The following is a 21141-nucleotide window of genomic DNA, read 5'->3' on the forward strand; positions in this document are numbered from 1 at the left end:
TAAACAAGCAAAGCAAAGCCCTGTCCATGGGGCCAGGTCCCCTCACTGCAGGAAATGCTCATTTTCAGCCCAGGCATGGCTCCTAACGAGAAGAATTGCAGTCATTTAGAGAAATTATGTTGGCAGTTGGCAACTAATAGTGCCCATAATTTTTCCCTGTAGCTGAAATGGGCCTATAACTCCTGCAGAGCTGTGGAGCAGCTGGGTGTCCCTGCTGAATGTCACTGTCACCTGTGCCTGTCACTGCTCCACACCTGGACCTTGGAGCTGGTCACAGGAGCAGCGGCTGAGGGAGCTGGGAAGGGGCTGGAGAACTCCTGAGGGAGCTGGGAAGGGGCTGAGCCTGGAGCAAAGGAGGCTCAGGGGGACCTTGTGCCTCTGCACAACCTGTGACAGGAGGGGACAGCCGGGGGGTCAGGGTCTGCTCCAGGGAACAGGGACAGGAGGAGAGGGAACGGCCTCAGGCTGGGCCAGGGGAGCTCAGGGTGGGCAGCAGCAGGAATTTCCCCATGGAAAGGGAGCTCAGGCCTTGGAACTGCCCAGGGAGCGCCCATCCCTGGAGGTGTCCAAGGAAGGGCTGGACAGAGCCGGTGGGGATGGTCACAGGTGGTTGTGGGTGGCCTCAGGGGGCTGTCCCAGCCCGGCTGAGTGTGACTGTGCCTGTTTGTCGCTGTGCTCTCCCGCAGCCCCACCTGGCCGTCGGCAGCAATGACTTCTACATCTCGGTGTACTCGGTGGAGAAGAGGATCAGATGACGGCGCCCGCCCGGAGCGGCTCAGGGCAGGGCCTCCCTGTACATAGAGAAATCATCGACTTGAATGTTTCGTGTTGGCTGCTGCTGCACCCCATAACTTGAACATTTGTTCTTCTGACTTAGCTACTGATGGGTTTGACAAGGGGAAGAGACAATCTCCTGGTTTTGTTTTGTTTTGTTTTCCAGCTATATCCTCTAAAAGCTACAGAAAAGGAACACTTATTTTTGTTTCCAGTGGTTGGCTTCTCTGTCAGAAACACGGCTCCTGAGCTTGGAAGGACTTGGATGAGGTAACGCCCTTGAGAAGGGTCTTGTTTTAGTCTTTGTTCCTTGTTTTGCTGCAGTGTGGGTTCTTCAAGGACTGTCAGGACTCACCAACAGCTCCACAGGACCCTCCAGCTGCTGCCACCCCTGTGCCAAACCCAATTCCTGGGCCAGGGCAGCATGACCCGAGTGTGGCTGCCAGAGAGGCAGGGCAGCGTCTCCTCTGCATGAACCTCCTCCTCCTCCTCCCTCCCTGCAGCCTCCTCTCCACTGGAAACAAGGACAGACGGGGAGCTGGTGGCCTGGGCAGGCAGGGATCCTGTGTGAAGGGGCTCAGGGAGATGACAAAAACAGGGCAGGATGTCCCACACCACAGAGCTGCGTGTGAGGAAGGCAAGGGAAGAAAGAGAACGAAGATCTCCAACCAGCCTGGAGCACGTCACTGGTGTCACCACGTTCCACCCAAGCCCACGGTGCCAGTGGGGAGCTGGGGGCACCTCAGGCACTGCCCCTGCTGCTGCCACTGTCCCTGTGCCACTGGGAGCTCGAGGCACGGAGCTCTGCCCAGGGCCCAGCCTGGGCTCTGGGTGCTCCCCACGGCTGCTGTGCACCCAGGAGAGGCCAGGATTTGGGACTTGGAGCTGCCCCTGTGGAACCAGGCACGGAAGCACCTGGGCACGGAGAGTGGCTGAGGAGGAGGAGGAAGGCAGCTCTGAGCAAAGCACCCTCATCCCAGCTCTCCTGCTCCATCTTCTGCACCTTCCACATCTGAATAATGAATGTTTTGTCCCCTGGGAGCCATTCTGGGGCTGGAGATGGGTGTGGGAAGGGAGAGCACAGCCAAAGGACAGGCTTCCTTCTAGAGGTGCAGAACTCACTGCAGGAATTCCCAGTGTTCCTCCAGCCTGTGCCACGGGCTCTGCAGGCTCCAGCAAAGAGCACGGTGAGGGAAGGGCTCAGAGCCCCCCTGTCCCTGTGCTGGCCGTGGCTGCACCTCTGCCCCGTGCCCACCCTGCTGCTGCTGCCCCTGGCACCCTGTTCCCCTGTGCTGAGGCACCGGGGCCACCCCGAGGTGCCACAGCTGGTGGGGACCCTGCCCTGGGAGGTTCCCAAGCCATGGCGGTGGAGCCCGTGTCGGGTGCCCTGAGCACCGTCCCTGTCAGGGATCACATCCCAGGATAATGAATCAAAGGCTTTAAACTTAAAAACTACCTAAAAACCCACTTCTAAGTTACCCAAAGTTAATTATGGTCTAACAGAGCTGTGCCTCTTCCCGACCCACTCCCAGGCTGCCCGTTGGGGTGGAACCAAAGGTTGGGATCTCACATAACCCCTTAACACTCACAGCTTCAAAAACAATAGATTTTTAACTCGTATCAGTGAGTTTGTGAAAGGAACAGGACATTCCTGGCGCGGTGGGAGCTGCTGCTCCTGCCTGGCTCCAGTGCAGCCCCGCGTCCAGGACGGGGGATTTTAAGGAATTTGGGCTGTTGGGCTTTCACCTGAGCGTGTGTGGGCTGTGCTTCCACAGGTCTGATGCAGAGATTCAATCATGGGATCACAGAGTTTAACCAAGGATCTGGAGAGCGTCCTACCTTAAAAGTTCACTTAGCTCTATTTATTTTACAAAAATAAAGTTTAAAACAAAAATATATAAAACCCCCCCACATGATTGTAATGTGAGAGTAAAACGATTACAGACAAATAAATGGTTAATAAAAAATAAATGCAGAAACACTTCCTGGTGTGAGGATCCTTCTGTGGGGCCGGGGGCAGCTGTGGCCCGGGGAGGAGCCAGGGGGGATTTGGGGTGCAGGGCTCGGGGTCTGGCCGGTCCCAGGGGGTGTTGGTGACAGATGCCAGCCCGGTGGAGCAGCAGGAATGCCAATCCCGAGGGGCAGATGCAGCCCTGGAGCTCTGGCTGCAGCCCCGATGGATCCGTGGATCCTGGCACTGCCAGGCCTGGGGGCTCTTCCACCCCGGACGATTCCATCCCTCTGGGAATGAATCGGTGATGTCCCCGTAACCCCCAACCCCTACAGCCTCCCTGCCATACCTGCCATTCCCTACTCCCTGTATCCCACTGCCTGCGTTATCCCCATACCCTCTATTATCATTCCCGTTCCAGATTATCCCCATTCCCAGTTATTCCTATTCCCTGTATTATTATCCCCATTCCCAGTTATTCCTATTCCCTATGTCATTCCCATTCCCGATATTATTATCCCCATTCCCTATTTTATCTTTATTCCCGATATTATTATCCCCATTTCCGATATTTTTATTCCCATTCCCGATATTATTATCCCCATTCCCGATATTATTATCCCCATTCCCGATATCATTAACCCTCTTCCCGATATTTTTATTTCCATTCCCGACATTATTATCCCCATTCCCGATATTTTAATTCCCATTCCCGATATCATTATCCCTATTTCCGATGTCATTACCCCTATTCCCGATACTTTTATCTCCATTGCCGGTATTATTAACCCCACTGCCGGTATTATTAACCCCATTCCCGATATTTTTATCGCCATTCCCGGTATTTTCATGCGTTCCCATTCCCGCTATTCCCGTCCCCAGCGCGCCCCCCAGCGGCGCTGCCGCGCTCGCTGCGCGCGGTGCGGGGCCGGGCCCCTCGCGGCCGCCGTCGGGGGCGGGCCGGGCCGGGCCGGGCCGGGCTGGAGCGGCCATGGGGAACCTGTTCGGGCGGAAACGGCGGAGCCGCGTCACGGAGCAGGACCGGGCCGTGCTGGTGAGGGGGGAGCGGGACGGACCGTGCCGGGGAGCGGGACCGGGCCGGGCTGGTGAGCGGGACCGGGCCGGGCTGGTGAGGGCGGGACCGGGCCGGGCTGGTGAGCGGGACCGGGCTGGTGAGCGGGACGGACCGGGCTGGTGAGGGCGGGACGGACCGGGCTGGTGAGGGCGGACCGGACCGGGCCGTGCCGGGGAGCCGGGGGGACGGACCGGCCGTGCTGGGGCTGAGCGACCCCCGGTGCCGCCGGTGACACGGCGGGGACAGAGCGGGCGGGGGAGCGGCGCTGCTTGAGGGCCGCTGGAGCTGTCAGGGCTGAGCTGTGACCCTTGCCTGTCCCCCTGTCCGTCCCCTTCTCTGTCCCCCTGTCCGTCTGTCCCGCAGCAACTGAAGCAGCAGCGGGACAAGCTCCGGCAGTACCAGAAGCGGCTGAGCCTGGGGCTGGAGCGGGAGCGGGCGCTGGCCCGGCAGCTGCTCCGGGACGGCAAGAAAGAGTGAGGGGCAGGGGTCAGCCGGGGCCGAGCGGGGCGGCAGTGCCAGGGTGTCACCGGGAGGGAAACGCCGCTGCACTGTGCGGATCGGAATCCCGGAATGCTTTGGGTTGGGAGGGACCTTAAAGCCCATCCCATTCCACCCCTGCCATGGCAGGGACCCCTCCACTGTCCCAGGCTGCTCCCAGCCCTGTCCAGCCTGGCCTTGGGCACTGCCAGGGATCCAGGGACAGCCACAGCTGCTCTGGGCACCCTGTGCCAGGGCCTCAGCGCCTCCCAGGGCAGCATTTATTCCCAATTCCCAGTTTGCTCATCCTTGCTCCTCGCAGGAGCAGATCCTGGCTCAGTTCAGCTGCACACAAGTTGTCCCCTTTTAGCAGAAGCACAGGACAAGTGTGGCTTTGATGAGGCTCCTTTAGGCTTCAGTTACTTCATCCCTGTGTGTGTCCCTCAGGAAAGCCATGCTCCTGCTGAAGAAGAAACGGTACCAGGAGCAGCTGCTGGATAAAACAGAGAACCAGATCAGCAACCTGGAGCGGATGGTGAGCCAGGCCTGGGGGTGTTCTGGGCTGGGGCTTCCCTGGGATGTCCTGGAATTCCATTCCATTCCAGCTGGCAGGTTCTGGCAGGTGTTCAGCCCTCTGTCCAAGGGCAAACATCTCCAAAATTGTGCATGTGCCACGATTTTCCCTGGAGACATGGAGTGGTGTGTCTGGAACCTGCAGGTTTCCTGCTAAAGGTGTGGTTTGGAAATTGCTGGAATGTTACTCACACTGGGGATGGCAGCACTGCCTTGTGTCAGCCCTGTCATTTCAGAACTGGATGTGTTTGGGTTTGGGGAGGTCTCGGCTGGCACTGGCAGCTGGAAGATCCGGTGAAATCACCTCAGGGGCTGTCGGACCTGCTGGTGCAGCTGCCTGTGCTGAGCTTTTTGTGTGGATGTTTTCTGCTGCTGGTGCCACTGACAGGACAGCAAGGGCTCCACTGATTCCTCCTTGCAGCTTCTCTGGTGGTGCTGGCAGCCTGTGTCTGCCTAACAATGGCAGCCATGGAATTATTGAGGTGGGAAGAGCCCTCTGAGCCCAGTCGCTCCCCAGCACTTCCCACTGTCCCCAGCTGCCACATCCCTATTTCTGTTAAATCCCTGCAGGGTTCACAGGGCAGCCTGTGCCAGTGCCTGGCCAAAGTGTGACAGGCTTTTCTCCTTCTCCTTGCCACTGCAGGTCCAGGACATTGAATTCACCCAGATTGAAATGAAGGTCATCGAGGGCCTGAAAATAGGCAATGAGTGTCTGAACAAAATGCACCAGGTACCTGTGGCTGGGGCACTTCAGAGGGGCCTGGCTGGAGCTGCCTCCCTGCCCCCTCCCACACCTGGATTTTGGCTCTGCCCTTCAGGTTATGTCCATAGAAGAAGTGGAAAGAATAATAGGAGAAACCCAGGATGCTGTGGAGTACCAGAGGGTGCGTGCACAAGGAGCTGGGAGCAGCACCACAGAGCTGCTGGGGTGGGTGCTGCATCCCAGAGCCACCAGGCTGGGATGTAATGTCCTTCCCTCTCTCCCACAGCAAATAGACGAGCTCCTGGCTGGCAGCCTGACTGAGGAGGATGAAGATGCCATTCTAGAAGAATTAAATGCTATTACTCAGGTGGGGTTGATGTTCTTGTGGTTAAAATCCACATTCTTAGGAAGCTGTTTTTAATAGCAGTTAAAGTGCCTTTTTGCTACTCTCAGAGCTCAGTCTGGGGGCAAATATGGGACATTGCCACCCTGGTGTTTGCCCACAGCTGTGCTCTGTGGCACGTGTGACACTTTGTCTTTAATGTCCTCACAGGAACAGTTGGAGCTTCCAGAAGTTCCTTCGGAGCCGCTCCCAGAGAAGATCCCAGGTATGTTCTCCTTGCACAGCTTTGGCCTCTGGTGCTCCTGTGCCATGCAGGGCTCTGAGGCCCTCTCCCAGTGTCAGTGCCTTGGGAAATGGGAGGGGACAGCAGCTCCTGGAGTGGGGACAGGCCCAGCTGAGCCCTCGTTCCAGGAGGACCCAAGGCTCCGCTCGCTGTTCCATTGGCATCTGGTCATTGCCTTGGGGAGCTCCCTGTGCAGCCCCTGCTGTTCTTGTCACATCCTGTACCTGCTCTGAGGCAACCTCCTGCCCTGAGACACCTCCATGAGGAATTCCTCCCTTGCCTGAGCCAGGCAAGGCTTCCTCCTACAGCCCCAGCTGGTCCCGTTGTCACAGCACAGGGACGGGTATTTTGTGGATGCTGGATTCACCCTGACAACACTGGATTTCCTTGGGAAATGACTTGGAGCTCTTCCCACCTCACTTCCCAGTGATTTGGAAGCAGCTGGATGAGCATCACTGGAGTCACACAGTTCCAGGATTGACAGAGCATGAGCTCCACAGCTGAAGCTCCCTGGGTGTTCCTGAGTGATCTGAAGCCTCAGTGGATGGATTTGTGTGGGAATGGAGCTGGGAAGTGGGAGAGCTGACCAAGAAGGTGACCTAGCAGGCCCTGGTGGCCCTGCCTGGCAGGGAAGGAGCCCACTGGGATTCAATAGGTGTCTTGTGATAAGGAGCTGAAAACTCAGACTGGTGATGACTCCTCTCCCGGGACAGCAGAGCCCTGAGCTGTCACTCACAGGAGCTGAACCTCCCTGCTTGTGCAAAGAGGAGCTGGAAGAAGCCATTTCCCTGTGTGGAATCTGCCCAGGAGCAATCTTGGATGTGGGTTTCCTTGGAGCTTGTTTACTCCTAAACAGGGCTCAGATGTCAGCACTGAGGCCAAACAAAACACAGCCCAGGGGTGAGGGCAGAGCTGGCCCTGCTCCTGCCCTGGGCTGGGCATGTTCAGAAAGTCTGTAGTCCTTCAGTGCTGTGAAAAAGCATTTCCTCATGGGAATGTGGGATTATTTATAACCAATTTCTCTTATCTGTGCAAGCATTTGCTGCCCTGCAGAATGGACTCTGAGCCCTGGATCCTCCTCAGGCTGCATGATATTTGTATTCTCTGATTCTGTAACAAGTTTCTTTTCCTTCCACAGAAGTGTCACCCATCAAGAACAGGCCAAAGCCAGAGCTGGTGGCAGCATCTTAATTCCCAGTGCTGGGGATTCCCCCACCAAACTTTCACCCTGGACAGTTTGCCCTCCCAGTGTGCTGGGAACAGGCAATGCCTTGGCAGCATCCCAGCTGTGCTGGGTGGATTGTGGAGCAGGATTCCCTGCACAGGGTGGGGAACCTCAGCTGATTATCGCTCTTGTATCAAGATTGTTTTCTAGTGCTTTCTTTTTTTGTAACTTAAATTCCAAACTCACTCAGCTGCGCTGTCTCGGGATTAAACAGCAACTCTAAATCATCCAAAGCCAAATTTTTCTCTGTAGGTTTGATTCTGGTGGTCAGTCTGCCTTTGCTCTGGCCAAATCCCAGGAAATGCCATGCTCAGAGTGACCATGTTTGTGCTGGGCATGGGCTGGGTGAGCACAAGCCCTGTGGAGCACTGTGGTGTCCATGTCCCTCTGTCCCTTCTCTCTCCTGGTTCCATCTGTGCAGGGGTTGCTGTGTCCCTGTCCTGCTGCACTTGGGCTGGAGCTCTGGCTCGTGCAGAACCAGCCCCAGGGGGTTTGGTTTGGGCCAGGCTCAGCCTGGCTGCTCAGCCCTGCTCCTGCTGCAGTGGCTGTGGCCCAGCAAAGCCTGACCTGCTGTGAGCTGAGGGGCTGGGCATGGTTCAGCCCTGGCCCCGGAGCCCTGCAGAGCCAAGCGGCCCTGGGCTGCAGAAATCTCCTGCCATGCCAGCACGGAGCTCCTGCCTGTGTCAGGAGCCAGGATTGGTCCCTCGTGGGCTCTGCTACAGCATCAGAGTTCTCCTCTGCCTGATGGACGGATGGATCCCACGGACTCTGCTCCAGAGCTCCTGCCGGACATTTCCTCGGGGACTCGGAGACGTTTCCTTGGGCTCGTGCTGCTCCAGACACGGGGACTGAAGCTCCAGAAATCGCCACTCCAAAGTGCTCTGGGAGCAGCTCCAGGGAGCCCCAACCCCTCTGAGGACTCACTCGGATGCTGAAGGGTCTGGAACGCTGCTGGCAGCCAGGTGGTGGCAGATTTGGATGCTCTTGGAACGAGCTCACCCGCCAGCTTGCAGATGCTCTTCAGGACACTGCAGATCTTTACTTTTTATGTTCTTGAAGCCACAACCCTCAATCTGCATTTCTGCAACAGCAGAAGGACCAGAGGGTCCTTTGGAGACTTTGTGGGGCTGTCGTTGGGTTTGTGGGATCTGGTGCTAGACAAAAAGCAATCCCAGGGACTGGGGAGCTCCCCCGTGCTGCTGGGCCAGCAGCAGCTCTGGGTGGAGTTGTGTGCTCCATGTCCTCTCTGTTGTGCTCCAAAGACTGGCCAGGGCATCCTCGTCCTCCTCATGTGTCCCCAAGGCAGTGAGTGCTTTGGAAGCGCCCCATTTCCACTCCCACTGCTGTGCCCTCACTAATGTTCCATACCAACCCCACAGTGCCTGGCCCTGTGTTGGACACCAGCACAGTGCTGGCAAAGCAGCTGCTGCCTCTGGAGCTGGCCAGGGCACTGGATGGTCCCAGGGCCGTGTCTCTGGTCACCCCAGCTGCCGTGGGGACAGCCAGCTCCTGCTCCCAGCCCTCCCAGGACAGGGTCCTGCTCTTCTCCCGGCGGTTCATTGTCTCTGCTCAGCCCGGCTGTGCTGCAACGCAGCCTGTTCCCACCAGAGAGAGCCTTGGATTCACCGGTGCCGCGCTGGCAGGAGCATTTCTGGGCAGTGCTTTTCCTTCAGGGCCCCTTCAGCCCGGTGCCAGCCGGTGCTGGGCTGCTGAACGTGCCCCTGGTTCATCTGGGGGGCACACCCAGGAAGGGATCTGTCCTAGGAGTGCAGCTTCCACTGCTGCTGCTTTGAGAAAACCCTATTCCCTGGGCTTGGCATCGCCACGGGAGAGGCCTGAGGAGGGTGTGCTGCGGTCCCTGTGCTCAGGTTTCCCCTCTGCTGAACGTCCTGGCAGCAGGAGAGATGAGCCAGCCCTCCCCAGGGATGCTGTGCCGGGCCGGGTCCCGGGGGCTGCAGGGAGCGGGGCTGGTGCTGAAGGGGTTAATGCAGCTCCTTCCATTCGTTGCTGCCACAGTGGAGAAGCCATTTAGTGATCCAGCAGGAAAGTTGGGAGCAGATCGGGCCACAGCTTCCTCTGCTAATCCCTGCCCCAACAGCTCCTGCCGGGTCTCCTCGGGAGGAAGGGCCGGGAGTGGGCTGTGACCTCTGTGCTGGGCTGTGACAATAAAGTGGCTCCAGTGGCTCCTCCGACTCTCTTCCAGCCTCGTGTTTGCACAGGGAGTGTTTTAGATGAGCAGGAGTTGCCTTCCTCCTCCCTGCCCTCCTTGCTCCCTGCTCCTGGGAGAGATGTGGGCAGGAAATGTCAGGGCTGGCTCCGTGTGTGACACACAGAGCCCTGTTTGGCACTGTTTGCCTGGATGGCCCCGGGAGGTGACAGTGCTGGGACAGTCCTGGCACGGCCCTGGTGTAGCTGGGATTCTTGAGAGCCTCGGCCACTGCCCTCCTCTCCCTGGGTTTACCGCAAGGCCAAATTAGGGGATTTGTAAGAATTACTCTGGAATTGTCAAACTGATCCATGGTCAATCCATGCCCAGACTCAGGGCTCACATGGACCAGTGGCTCCCTCCTGAGGGACCACACTGTCCCATCCCATTTTGCCTCCCTCTGTAGGACTTGGTGCTTCCATCCCTGTGGAGTTGTCCAGCCACCACCGAGCCCCTGTGTGTGACTGTCCCTGCTTTGGAATGGGCACAGGGACTGGGGACACCCCCTGCTCCACCTGGTGCAGGCTGAGGCCCCACCTGGGCTGTTCCTGAGCCTCTGGACAGCAGCTGCTCCCTCGTTATTCTGGATTTACTCTGGATTTACCTCTCTCCTGCTGCTGGGAGCAGCGGGATGCCCCCGACCCCCCTGCCTGCACCAGCCGGACCCTCGGGTGGCTCAGCCCCCCCAACCCATGCTGCTGGGCCCTGGGAAAGCAGCTGTGCCGAGCTGGGAGTGTTTAATTAGCACTCCCCGTGCCCCTCAGCTGTGGCAGCAGGGCGGGAGCCAGCTCCTGCCGGGAGGGCTGCGCACAGAGCTCTTCCAGCTGTGTTTGAGTTGGCCAGATGTTGAGCGAGAGAAGCGTGGAGGCAGCGCTGCTCGTTGTTAATTAAACCCTGGAGAAGAGGAACAAACCTCAGGCTCCTGCCTCGGCTGCCCCCGCAGCGCCCGGAGCCCCAGCCCTGGCACGGCCCTGGCACAGCCCTGGCATGGCCCTGGCACGGCCCTGGCCCCTGTGCTGAGGTTCTGAAGAAGTTCTGGCCACTGGACAATGCCCAGGGCAAACCTGCCAGGGCAGGCACAGCACGCGTGACAGTGACAGGGAACGCAGCATTCCCAGGAGCAGTCACCCCTCCTGGATCTCAGTGCTATTCCCAGCAGTTGCTGTGGCACTGTGGGATTCCCATGCAGGGGGAAGGAGAAACGAGGAGCTCTGCTGGGAGATGTTGCTGCCCCTTCCCTGCTCCCCACAGAGGGACGGTCCCTGTTCCGTGGGGACACTGCCCCATCCCATGGGATGTGCCCAGCTGGCAGCGCTGCCTGCAGAGCCTTCGTCCCCCACCCCGAGCGAGGTCTGAGACTGGGGGAGCAGGGATTCCAGCCAGCGTTATGCAAGCAGCAGTGCCTTTACACAGACTCCTGCTCCCTGCTGTCCAGGAGGCAGCTGGGCACCAGCACTGCTCCCTGGGGCTGAGCTCTGCCCGGCCACCCCCACCCCCTCGGTGTGCCCACAGCTGACACGAAGCTGGATTGGGGCAAAGGCCGGCAGCTGCCTCCCCTCCTCAGCAGCCTCTTCCCTGGGCTTTCAGGGAATTGTGTAACCAGAGGTGGTGGCAGAGCCCTGGCAGTTTCTATGCCAACACAGCTGGATGGCAGCGCTGCCGGGGAGGGAGGGGGGCTGCCAGCCCACCCCAGGACAGCTGCACAGCCCCAGAACAGCTGCACCCCGACACGGCTGCACCCTGACACGCTGTCATGCTCCGCTGCCTCCGATGTTTCCTGGAACACCCGTGGAAAAACAAAACAGAGCTGAGAACCCCGGAGCTGTTGGATCTGTGGCCTCTCATCTGGGCCCTGCTGCTTTTTGGCACGAGGGGCTCAGAGGCCCTGGGGGCTCTCACTGTCCCCCCTCAGCAGCCCTCAGCTCCCACCCCAGGGGAATGAACTCACAGTGTCCCTTGTCCCCCACCCTCCCTAGCAAACCCTGACTCAGAACCAGGCACAGTTTGGTGGATCTTTCATCTTCCTCCTCTTCATTATCCACACCCTGAGCTTGCCCTGCCCTGTGTGGGGTTCCAGGGGTTCAGGTGCTTCCCACATTTGGGGGCACTGCCGGGGTGCTGCATTCTGCACCCAAACCCTGCCGTGCCAACTCCCCATCCCAGCTGCCCACTGGGACACCCTGGGAGCCAACCCCTGCCTCCTTCCCTTTCCCTCTCTGTATTTTCAGTGCCCGAGTGTCACGCTGAGTCACCAGCAGAGTAGAAGATGCTTTGGCAGGGAACAAACCCAAGTTTTGATAGTTCAACTGTGAGGGGGGAAAAAAAAATCAGCGCAATTCCCTAATTAGAGCAGCGCTGGGAACAAAGCGGGTCTGTCCGAGCGCGGCGCGGCCGCGGCCGGGAATGTGACCTTTGGTGGCTCCCGGTGCCAGACGGGAGCTGCCGCTGCTCGGCAGGGCTGGGATGCTCGGCAGGGCCGGGATGCTCGGCAGGGCCAGCTGTGACGCTGGAGCCAGAATTCCTCCTCTTGGGGGACGCGGGACCCGCGCTGGGTGGGTGGAAGGAGCACTGGGAGGTGGCACTTGTCCCTGTGTCACCGTTTTGCTGCCCTGCCCTGCCCTGCCGTGGAATGCGGCTCCTCAAGTCGTGGGTGAAGCCGTGGCCACGCCGGTGTCCCCGAGGGCCAGCGCTGCCGCGTGATGGGTGTCCCCAGCCTGTGTCCCCTGCCCCTGGCTGCCACTCAGGCAGCTCGGCAGAGCCGTGCCAGGCTGCTCCGGGGCTGGCTCCGTGATTAATTAGCGAGAGAGGAAATGAGAGCAGAGCACTCCCCGGGCTGGGCTGTGCTTTGAAGCAGGAGGAGCCGCGTCCCCGCGGAAAGGCTGGAGATGCCGTGCAGGGAGCTGGGTGGCCTTGGGACTGAACAGGAGCAGGGGGAAATTTGGCACCGCATCCTTCAGGCCCGAGATCCGGCGTTTTGCTGCTTCCCGGAGCTGGGATGGGCAGCCACAGCCATCAGAAGTGGCAATGGGACAGGCAAACGTGCCCGAGGGGGCTGTGGGGCTGTGACCAGCCCAGTGCCAGCTTGAGGGACAGAAGGGGTGACACGGGCAGGGGATGGCAGCGGGACACGAACCTGTCCCTTCTGCCACCTCTCTGTGACTCGCTGGTCCTTCCCAGGCAGGGCTGGGCTGGGGGGAGGCAGCACCCGACGGTGCCCACAGCCCCCCGGGGTGCCCAGAGCCCCCAGCAGCACCTCGGCTCTGCCCCGGACGCTTCCCCGAGCTCAGCAACGTGATGCAAAATCCCATCATACCAATTATGCAAATCGCATAAACTATTCCTGTTATTCCGAAGGATCCCCAGAGAGCTCCTTAGCGCTGTAATTCAGCATTACTCACTCGTGAAACAGGCGCTGGGGCAGGTGAGGAGGGACAGGGCTCGGGCTGTGCCCAGCCCGGCAGCGAGGGGGACCCGGCGCGTTTTGGGGCTCCCCCAGCACACACAGCTCTGCTCCCCCATGCCCCATGGGGCACGGCAGAGGTTGGGTTTGCTGCGGAGCCCTCCCTAGTCCCCGGGATGGCAGCAGGGATGTGTCAGTGCCAGTGCCAGCCCCGCTGCCCCTTCCCCTCGTGCAGCAGCCGGAGCCTCCCTGCATCCCGCATTCCCACTCGGCGCCTCCATCTTCCCAGGCCCGGCACAGCGTCCGCAGCGCTTTGTTCTCCCACCCACTCCTCGTTTCCTCCGTCATTCCGGCTCCTCCCTATGCCTGCGCTCCCCGGCAGCCTCCCGGGAGAGCCGAGGCTGCTGCGGCCGCGCTCGCTGAGCCCGGAACCCGCAGGGCACGGGGGACACGCAGGGGACAGGCGGCAGGGCTGTCCCACAGCAGGGCACGGGGACACGCAGGGGACAGGCGGCAGGGCTGTCCCCACAACAGGACACGGGGGACACGCAGGGGACAGGCGGCAGGGCTGTCCCCCCGCAGGACACGGGGGACACGCAGGGGACAGGCGGCAGGGCTGTCCCACAGCAGGACACGGGGGACACGCAGGGGACAGGCGGCAGGGCTGTCCCCACAACAGGACACGGGGGACACGCAGGGGACAGGCGGCAGGGCTGTCCCCCCGCAGGGCACTGGGGACACGCAGGGGACAGGCGGCAGGGCTGTCCCACGGCAGGACACGGGGGACACGCAGGGGACAGGCGGCAGGGCTGTTCCCCCGCAGGACACGGGGGACACGCAGGGGACAGGCGGCAGGGCTGTCCCACGGCAGGGCCGGGCAGCCAGGGGGATGCTGCTGGCACCAGGAGTGTCCCAGCCCCTCCCGGCCACCCGCAGCCCCCGGCCACGGGGCCCTGGTGCTGGGGTCCCTCTGGGGGTGCCGTCGGTGCCCCCAGGGATGGCACCCGGCCCCAGGCTCTGCGGCCCTCGCCATGGGCAGGGCCAGGCGCTCCGAGGCAGAGAGTGACGTGTGTGTCACACCAGGGAGCAGAACTGCCCCCGAATCCCTGGGCACAGCAGCTTGCACTGCTGGGAGTCTTGCTCAGCTGCTGCTTCCAGCGGGACCATGGGATGATGAGAGGCCAGGTACTTTGTCGTGCCTCAGTTTCCCCATGGTGAAATCAGCCCACCCCACTTTGTGAGTCCCACTCACCCAAGCGTGAGGCTGGAATGGCTGGGTCCAGCACTGCGGCTTCCAGCCTGCAGAATAAGGGCCTGGATTGCTCATGCTTGGCTAATCCCCAGTAAATGGCTTTGCTGGGTTTGCTCGGCAGGATTTAACTGCTGGGAGCTGCTGGCACATCTCCAGCCCAGCTTCTGAGTCCTGACCCCTTGATGGTTCAGGGACCAGCTCCCACCAACACCAACAGGGACAGAATCATGAAATGGGCTGGGCTGTGTCTCAGGTGTAGCTGGGTGTGTGTTCAATTCCCATCTGTTAAAGGTGGGGCAGGTCTCTGCTGTTCTTTGGGCAGTTTTCTTTATCTCTCCCCAAACCAATCCTCCCTCCAGGAAATCTCTTCTGTTAATGGGCCATTAATTATTAGTTATCTTCTGTTCATGGGCCAGTGACTCTCACTGCATGGCTGAGAAAATTCCATCATCCCATGGGGAGATGTTCTGCCCAGGGGAGGAGCCAGGCATTCCTACCTGGATAGAATCTGAGATTTAGAACAACAGAGAAAGCCTTTTCCCCCTGCATTCCCAGAGGAGCCCAGGCCCATCTCCCCCAGCCCTGGAGCTCCAGAGGAAAACTCCCCCCTTGTGCAGGATCCTGCTCCAGCAGAAGCACAGCTGGCACTGCAGGAGGGCTGAGCCACCCTGGGATGGGACTGCTGCCAACATCCACAGGGTGCCAGGGCATGTTCTGACTCTGTCAGTGGTTTTTTTTGTTTGTTTGTTTTTACTATTACATTTGTATTTTTAGTTTCCTAGTAAAGAACTGTTATTCCTATTCCCATATCTTTGCCTGAGAGCCCCCTAATTTCAAAATTATAATAATTCAGAAGGAGGGGGCTTACATTCTCCATTTCACGTGAGGCTCCTGCCTTCCTTAACAGACACCTGGCTTTTCAAACCCAGACAGGTGGGAGGGTCCTTAAAGCTCGTGGGACATTCTGCTAGACCAGGTTGCTCCAAGCCCTGTCCAACTTGGCCTGGAACACTTCCAGGGATGGGGCAGCCACAGCTTCTCTGGGAAACCTGTGCCAGGGCCTGCCCACCGTCACAGGGAGGGATTTATTCACAATATTTAACCTAAACCTACTCACTGTCAGTTCGAGGCACCTGCTGGAATCCTGGTGAGCAAAGGCTGCCCTGCAGAGGGGAGGCTGAGGCTGAGATTGGGAGGATGCTCCAACACCTGGGTACTGGTGTGGCGTTTGCTGGCCCAGCTCCTTGATGAGGTGCTCAAAAGGAAGTGGGGGGATGGCCTGGGGTTGAGGAGGGGCCCCCGAGGAGGGCAGGGGACAGGACCAAGTGAGGTGTTCAGGGAGAACACGTTCTCTACTCACAGGGTGTTGGTTTGGCTCAAACCCACCTGGCTGATTCCCCAGTGCACCCAGATGTCAGAAAAATCATGTTTAGATTATTTTAGAAATAAAAACTTCCTGACACAGCACAGGGAGGGCTCACAGTGATGTCAGGGCTCCGATGGAGAAGCCATCTGCCCAGGACCACGGGACAGGCAGTTCCTGGGAATCTCATTAGCACGGTGACACTTGGGCACACACCTGCCCCGGGCTGTGCAGGGCACCGAGGGCTGGCTGGGCTCAGCCTTCCCCTTCAGCACACACTGAACGGGAGGAACAGAGAGCCAGGGGCTGCCACAGAGCCAGCGGGACTGAGTGGGCAAACAGGGGAGATGGAGACGGAGGCAGCTTCTTGGCCTGGTCCAGTTCCCTGCCTGGTCTCTCCTGCTCTGGCAGTGCCAGGAGAACCCAGTGACCACGTGGAGCAGCTGGGGCTCGATCTTCCATGGGAAACTCCAAGCATTTTCTCAGGGCCTGTGACAAAAACCAGCACTGGTGCCATGACAGTCCCTCTGCTTCTTCCTCTCTGTGGCCAGTGCCACATCCCACTCAAATGCCCCAGGGATTCCAACCCACCTTTATTTCTCCTCTCTCCATGTCACCTCAGGCTTCCCGAGTCGCTGAGGATGTGGCAGCTCTCCGTGACACCACAGTGCCACGTTCCCCTCCTTGGGCAGTTATGCTGCCCTGCAGCACCTCCCTCCCGTGTCCCTCCCTGGCAGCCACCGGGGTGGCATTTCGGGAGCAGGGAGAGTGTCCCCAGGCTGGGAACACGGAGGGGCTGCGGGCCGGAATTGTCCCTTGGTGCAGCTGCTGTCACTGCTGTGGGACATCACTGCTCCAGCCACTGCTGCCCGGCCATCGCTGCCCGGCCATCGCTGCCCGGGCTGTCACTGTCCGGGCTGTCACTGCCTTCGACTGTCACTGTCACAGCCGCCACTGTCGCGGCCATCGCTGTCCCGTCCCCACCTCTGTCCCTGCGCGGGGCGTGTGACCCGGCCGGGAGCGCGGGCGCGATGCCCCGCTGGTAATTAAGAAGGAACCTAATGAAACTTCGAAAATAGCACAATTTCCTCCCCACACCTGCAGCCGAGCGGGGTGGATTACATAAGTTATTGTTGCCACAGCAACTTCGCTCCACCCGGGGCTGGAGGTGGCCGGTGCCGCGTGTGCCGCGGTGCCGTCACCCGGGGAGGGGCGGCTGGGGATGGGGCCGCTGCCGGCTCATCCCACTGCTGTTCCCAGTCTGGCGTGGTGGTTCCCCACGCTGCACCCACAGCCCTGCCGTGGATGGTCCCGCCTTCACACGGGCACACGGAGAAGGCGCCGCGGGGATGCAGGTAACCCACGGGACTCCGGCACCATGGTTACCCTGGGCACGCTCCAGCTGCCGCCGAGCCCCGGGGAGTGAATCACCCTGACAAAAAGGCAGTGAGCAGCAACCAGGAAAAAAAAAAAAAAATAAATAAAAGGCAATCAAAGCAAGCGCTACGGCACGAGGCAGCGGCAGGTTTTTCCTGCTGAGAATTCCCAGGGTGCTGCGGGAGGCTGCGGGGCGGCAGCGCCGCCTCGGGCTCGGGCACCGCTCCCGGGCCGTGGGCGGCACGGGCAGCCCCGGCCGCCGCTGCCAGCCGGAGCTGGGGACGTGGAAAGAGCCAGCGAGAAGGATAATTTGCTCCATGTGGCTCTGACTATGGGGAAATGAACTCCCAAGCTGCTTCCAGCCGTGGAGCTGCGCCGGGAGCAGGGAGATATGAGGGACAAAGGTTTTCAGCACTCAAATTTCAGGGGATAAGGAGAAGCAGAGCATGGGAAGAAAGTGGAGCGCTGTCTGCGAGCAGGCCTAGATGGAAGAGATTCTCTGAGGGCCATCCCAGAAGGCCTCATTTATTATCAGAAATTACAAATCCTTTTATCTTCCTCACCAGAGGAACAGCTTGTTTGAATTGCTGGGCTGTCACACTGGAATTAGATGCAAGAACCCCCCACATCCATGACGTAGCGAAGAACTTACATAACGTAACTAAAAATAAGGTGATGGAGACGCAGAGAGAGGCACTCTACTCCTGGGTGCTTGATCCTGAATCCTTCACCAACGCTGGAAAGCCAGTGAGGTGCTGGTGTCTGGCTGAGGGAGCCACGTGGGATGGAGAGGGAAAGGGGCACTGTGGTGTCCCAGCAGCCACGCAGGCAGCCAGAAACATCTCCCAGGGCAGTCCTGGTCCCACAGCTGCTCCCTTTCCTCAGCCCCACTGGGAAAGGGTTAACTGGTCACTCCAGAAACATGAGAAAAATCCTTCTCAGAGGCTGTAAATTCTTCACTGTGCTCAGAGTGTGGAACCTCTGAGGCAGAAGCCAAAATGGGACCTAAACACAGCTGGAGGGAGCAGCTGCTGTCAGGACCCTCCTGGTCCTTGCCAGGGCTGGGAGGGAGAGCAGGAAGGGGAACACCAACGGGAGCTTTGGGACCAAGGTATCCACCTGGGCTCCTGGTTCTCGCAATTGATGGATGTGATGGAAAATAACATGCTCAGCTGCTTAACTGCTTCACTGCTTCTCACAGCAGAGAAGAGGGAGAGGAAGGCTCGGCCCATGGGCACGGCCTGGCCATGGGGCTCCGTTTACCCGCGGCTCACCCTGCGGAGAGCGGCCATCCCCGCGGGGACAACAGGCAGGGCACAGGGATGGGGACACTGGCTCTAGGGCACGGTGTCCCTCAGCACCTGGGCAAAATCTGCTGCTGTTGGCCCGAGGAATGGGAAGGACGGGGATTGGGTGTCCCACAGGGACCAGACAGCCAGGAGCTCTGGCAGGAGCCTCCACGGGAATCCTGGCTCTCCTGGCTGGCCAGGTGGCAGGACAGCCTGGGGACAGCGAGGTGGCAGGCAGGGGCTGGTCTCCCTTGGGCTGAACATCCCGAGCCGCAGTTGTGGTGATGGCTCATCCCACCTCTGCTCTCCCGGCCTCCCTGGACAATGCGCACCCTCTTTCCCAACACCCCAAAAACCACGGCCTGCTCCTCACCCATCCATGCCCCGGGGCACAGCTGGAGATGGAGCACAGCCCCAGAGTGGGGGGTTATGCACGGGTGGGGGTACAGCAGGGGCTGGGGGTGGGACAGCTCAGGGATGCGGGGCACAGCGAGAGCTACGGGGTGGGGTAAAGGTGAGGGATAGTGTGGGGTGGTGGGCCATGGGGTGAGGTACGGCAGGAGTGTAGGGGAGGTTATGGGGTGTGGGATGGGGAATGGGGTGTGGGATGGGGAATGGGGTGGAGGAGGGGTATAGAATGTGAACGGGCCGTGGAATGGGGTGCGGCGTGGGGAATGGGCATGGGGAATGGGGATGGGGAATGGGCATGGGATCCCGCACGGGGGGCACAGCGCGGTGCATCCCTCCCTCCCCCGCGATGCTCGTACTCCTCTCGTTACTCCCAGCCCCGCACGGCCGGGGCACAGCCCGGCCCGGCCCGGCTCCTCCCCGCGGGGCGGTGCGGGGCTGGCCGGGGCGGTTCGGGGCGGGCACGGCCTCCGGGAGCTGATAAAAGGCACGGCGGCCGCCGCTCCGCGCTCTCCTCGCGCCCGCGCCCGGCTCCGCCCGCTCGCCCCGCACCCCGCGCCGCCGCCCATGGTGCTGCCCGGCCCGCCCGGCATGGCCCGCTCCGAGGAGGTGCACCGCCTCACCGAGAATGTCTACAAGGTGGGTCCGCAACAGGTGCCCGGCGCCGCGCCTGGCCGGCTCGCGGTGTTTGAGTTCTCCGAACGATCGCCTTTCCCCTCCCCGGGACGCGCGGGGCGCGGGCGGAGGCGCTGCCGGGGCCGCCCCTGGGATGTGCCCGGGGCCGCTCGGCCGGGCCGGCAGCGGCCGCCGGGACCCCGCCGGCACGGGGCGAGGGCGAGGGGCGCCCCGAGCCTTCCCCGGGCACCCCCAGCCTTGCGGGGGAGCCGCGTGGGGATGCCCGGTCCCGCGGCGGGCAGCGCTGTCCCCGCATCACCCCGGAGCGGGGCGGCCCCGCGCCGCCGGCACTCGCTGCTGTGCCGCAAGCCTGAGCCCTCCGAGCCTTCCCCATCCCCTGGAGTTCGGGAATCTCTCCGTCTTCCCTTTCTGCTGTGCTCCCGGTGTCCTGAAAAAATGCAACAATTTATGTGGTTTGGTTTCCCCCCGAAGGAAGCGGTTTCTGCTCCGCTGGGTCTTGAGACCAAGACTAATAAAACTGCTGTAGCCTAACGTGTAACGCAGGATGTCGTTTGTTAAACTGGGAAGCTTGCACGATTTCCTGTGATTTAAGGCCTTGGATTGAGTTACCTGGGAGCACAGAGCAGGGAAAAAAAAAAAAAGATAGAAGAATGTAGTACAAAAAGTACCGAGGCAGTGAAGTTGTGAAGTCTTGGTCTTAGAGATTCTAGGGTGTAACTGCTGTTCGGGCAGAGCTGTGGCACAGGAAATCTTGGTCGCGCTGAATCTTGGTGACATTTTGCTGTGGTCCCTGGGGCTCCCTCCCACCCTGCCAGGCAGTTCGTGTGTCCGGACTTGCCCCCGTGCAGGCTGTCCTTGGTTTGGGGCAGAGCTGGCACCCAGGGTGTTCCCAGCGTTTGTGCATTGGCACTGCCGGAGCTGCTGGGGCCAGAGGCCGGGAGCAGCCCCAGCCGTGACTCAGTTGTTGTTTGAGGTGTGTAGCCCTCGAAGCACGGGCTAATGACAGCTTTGGGAAGCAGGTCACCGTCTCCCCGGGCCCGGCCCTTGGGGAGCGCGCAGGGCAGTTCGCGCTGTCCCGACACGCGTGGAGCCCGTCCCGCAGGGAGCCGGGCGGAGGGGCGAGTGCTGGCCGGGCTGTCCTGGCCGCAGCCACAGCAGAGCCCTCGGCCCATCCGCCCGGCTGAGCCCGGGGCAGAGGGTGCACGGGGTGCCAGCTGCCAGGCTTGGGGAGAGCCCGCAGGTCCCCATCAGCTCCTTGGGATGCCGGCGGGAGCAGCCAGATGCAGGGAATGAGGAGATGGAGCTGCTGAAGATCTCGTGGGTTCACCCAAAATCAGTGCCTCGGTGCTGGAAGCTGGAGGAGGGTGGTCCTGGCTCTAGTTGCGTTCCTGTGGTGAGCAGAGGCTGCTCTGAAGCCAGCAATGCTTCTCTTGGCCTCCGGAGATGTGTGCCATGTGGTGCCTGCGAGAACCAGGCATGTCCCTGTTCCATTGAGGACTTCAGCCACCCCTGAGCCCAGCGGGCCAGCTGGGGTGTGGGGACTGGGGTCTGCCGGACCTCCTTAAGCTTTGGAGTCTCTGACTCCAATCCAATCCAGTCCCGGTGCTTCAATCCCCGTGACCCAGGTGGGTTTTTTTTTGGCCTGCGCAGGAGCCAGAACGTTGCCATGGGCAGGAGGAGCAACCCCCAGGAGGGGGACGATGCCAGCGAGCCCCAGCCCAGGGGTCCGGGCTGGGTGGCCGAGCCTCGCTGTGCGGGTCTGGCAGGGCTGCAGCAGCTCCTCGGGCCGGGCTCCCGCGCAGGCTT

At 60.6% G+C, this 21141-nt stretch overlaps 3 protein-coding genes across 12 annotated transcripts in view; all 3 read left to right on the forward strand.

Annotated features, from left to right (window-relative positions):
* Positions 1-2755, forward strand: part of RPTOR (regulatory associated protein of MTOR complex 1) — a 98168-nt gene extending 95413 nt beyond the window's left edge. For 4 of the 5 annotated variants that reach the window (XM_085556593.1, XM_085556591.1, XM_085556592.1 and 1 more), the window contains one exon: positions 687-2755. In XM_085556593.1, the coding sequence (XP_085412719.1) occupies positions 687-755 (69 nt within the window). In that variant the 3' untranslated portion in view covers positions 756-2755. The remainder of the gene's footprint in view (positions 1-686) is intronic. The other variant, XR_014949279.1, reaches the window with a different exon arrangement.
* Positions 2756-3687: 932 nt separating this feature from the next.
* CHMP6 (charged multivesicular body protein 6) lies at positions 3688-9593 on the forward strand. Its single transcript, XM_021534156.4, has 8 exons — positions 3688-3779; positions 4164-4273; positions 4725-4812; positions 5494-5580; positions 5669-5734; positions 5840-5920; positions 6107-6161; positions 7318-9593. The coding sequence occupies exons 1-8, from the start codon at positions 3717-3719 to the stop codon at positions 7368-7370; spliced, it is 603 nt and encodes a 200-aa protein (XP_021389831.1). The 5' UTR covers positions 3688-3716; the 3' UTR covers positions 7371-9593.
* Positions 9594-19176: 9583 nt separating this feature from the next.
* BAIAP2 (BAR/IMD domain containing adaptor protein 2) overlaps positions 19177-21141 on the forward strand; it is a 38899-nt gene continuing 36934 nt past the window's right edge. For all 6 annotated transcript variants that reach the window (XM_021534101.3, XM_085556604.1, XM_021534103.3 and 3 more), the window contains exon 1: positions 19177-19338. In XM_021534101.3, coding sequence (XP_021389776.1) covers positions 19267-19338 — 72 coding nt within the window. In that variant the 5' untranslated portion in view covers positions 19177-19266. The remainder of the gene's footprint in view (positions 19339-21141) is intronic.

Source organism: Lonchura striata, chromosome 18, assembly GCF_050655825.1.
Source record: "Lonchura striata isolate lonStrDom1 chromosome 18, ASM5065582v1, whole genome shotgun sequence".
NCBI lineage: Eukaryota > Metazoa > Chordata > Aves > Passeriformes > Estrildidae > Lonchura > Lonchura striata.

What these genes read in the sequence shown, in the direction of transcription:
- CHMP6 (XM_021534156.4), top strand. Translation starts at nt 3,717, where the DNA reads ATGGGGAACCTGTTCGGGCGGAAACGGCGGAGCCGCGTCACGGAGCAG. An exon ending in TCAGCAACCTGGAGCGGATG is followed by an intron (nt 4,813 to 5,493) that starts GTGAGCCAGGCC and finishes TTGCCACTGCAG; the next exon opens with GTCCAGGACATTGAATTCAC. An exon ending in ATGCTGTGGAGTACCAGAGG is followed by an intron (nt 5,735 to 5,839) that starts GTGCGTGCACAA and finishes TCTCTCCCACAG; the next exon opens with CAAATAGACGAGCTCCTGGC.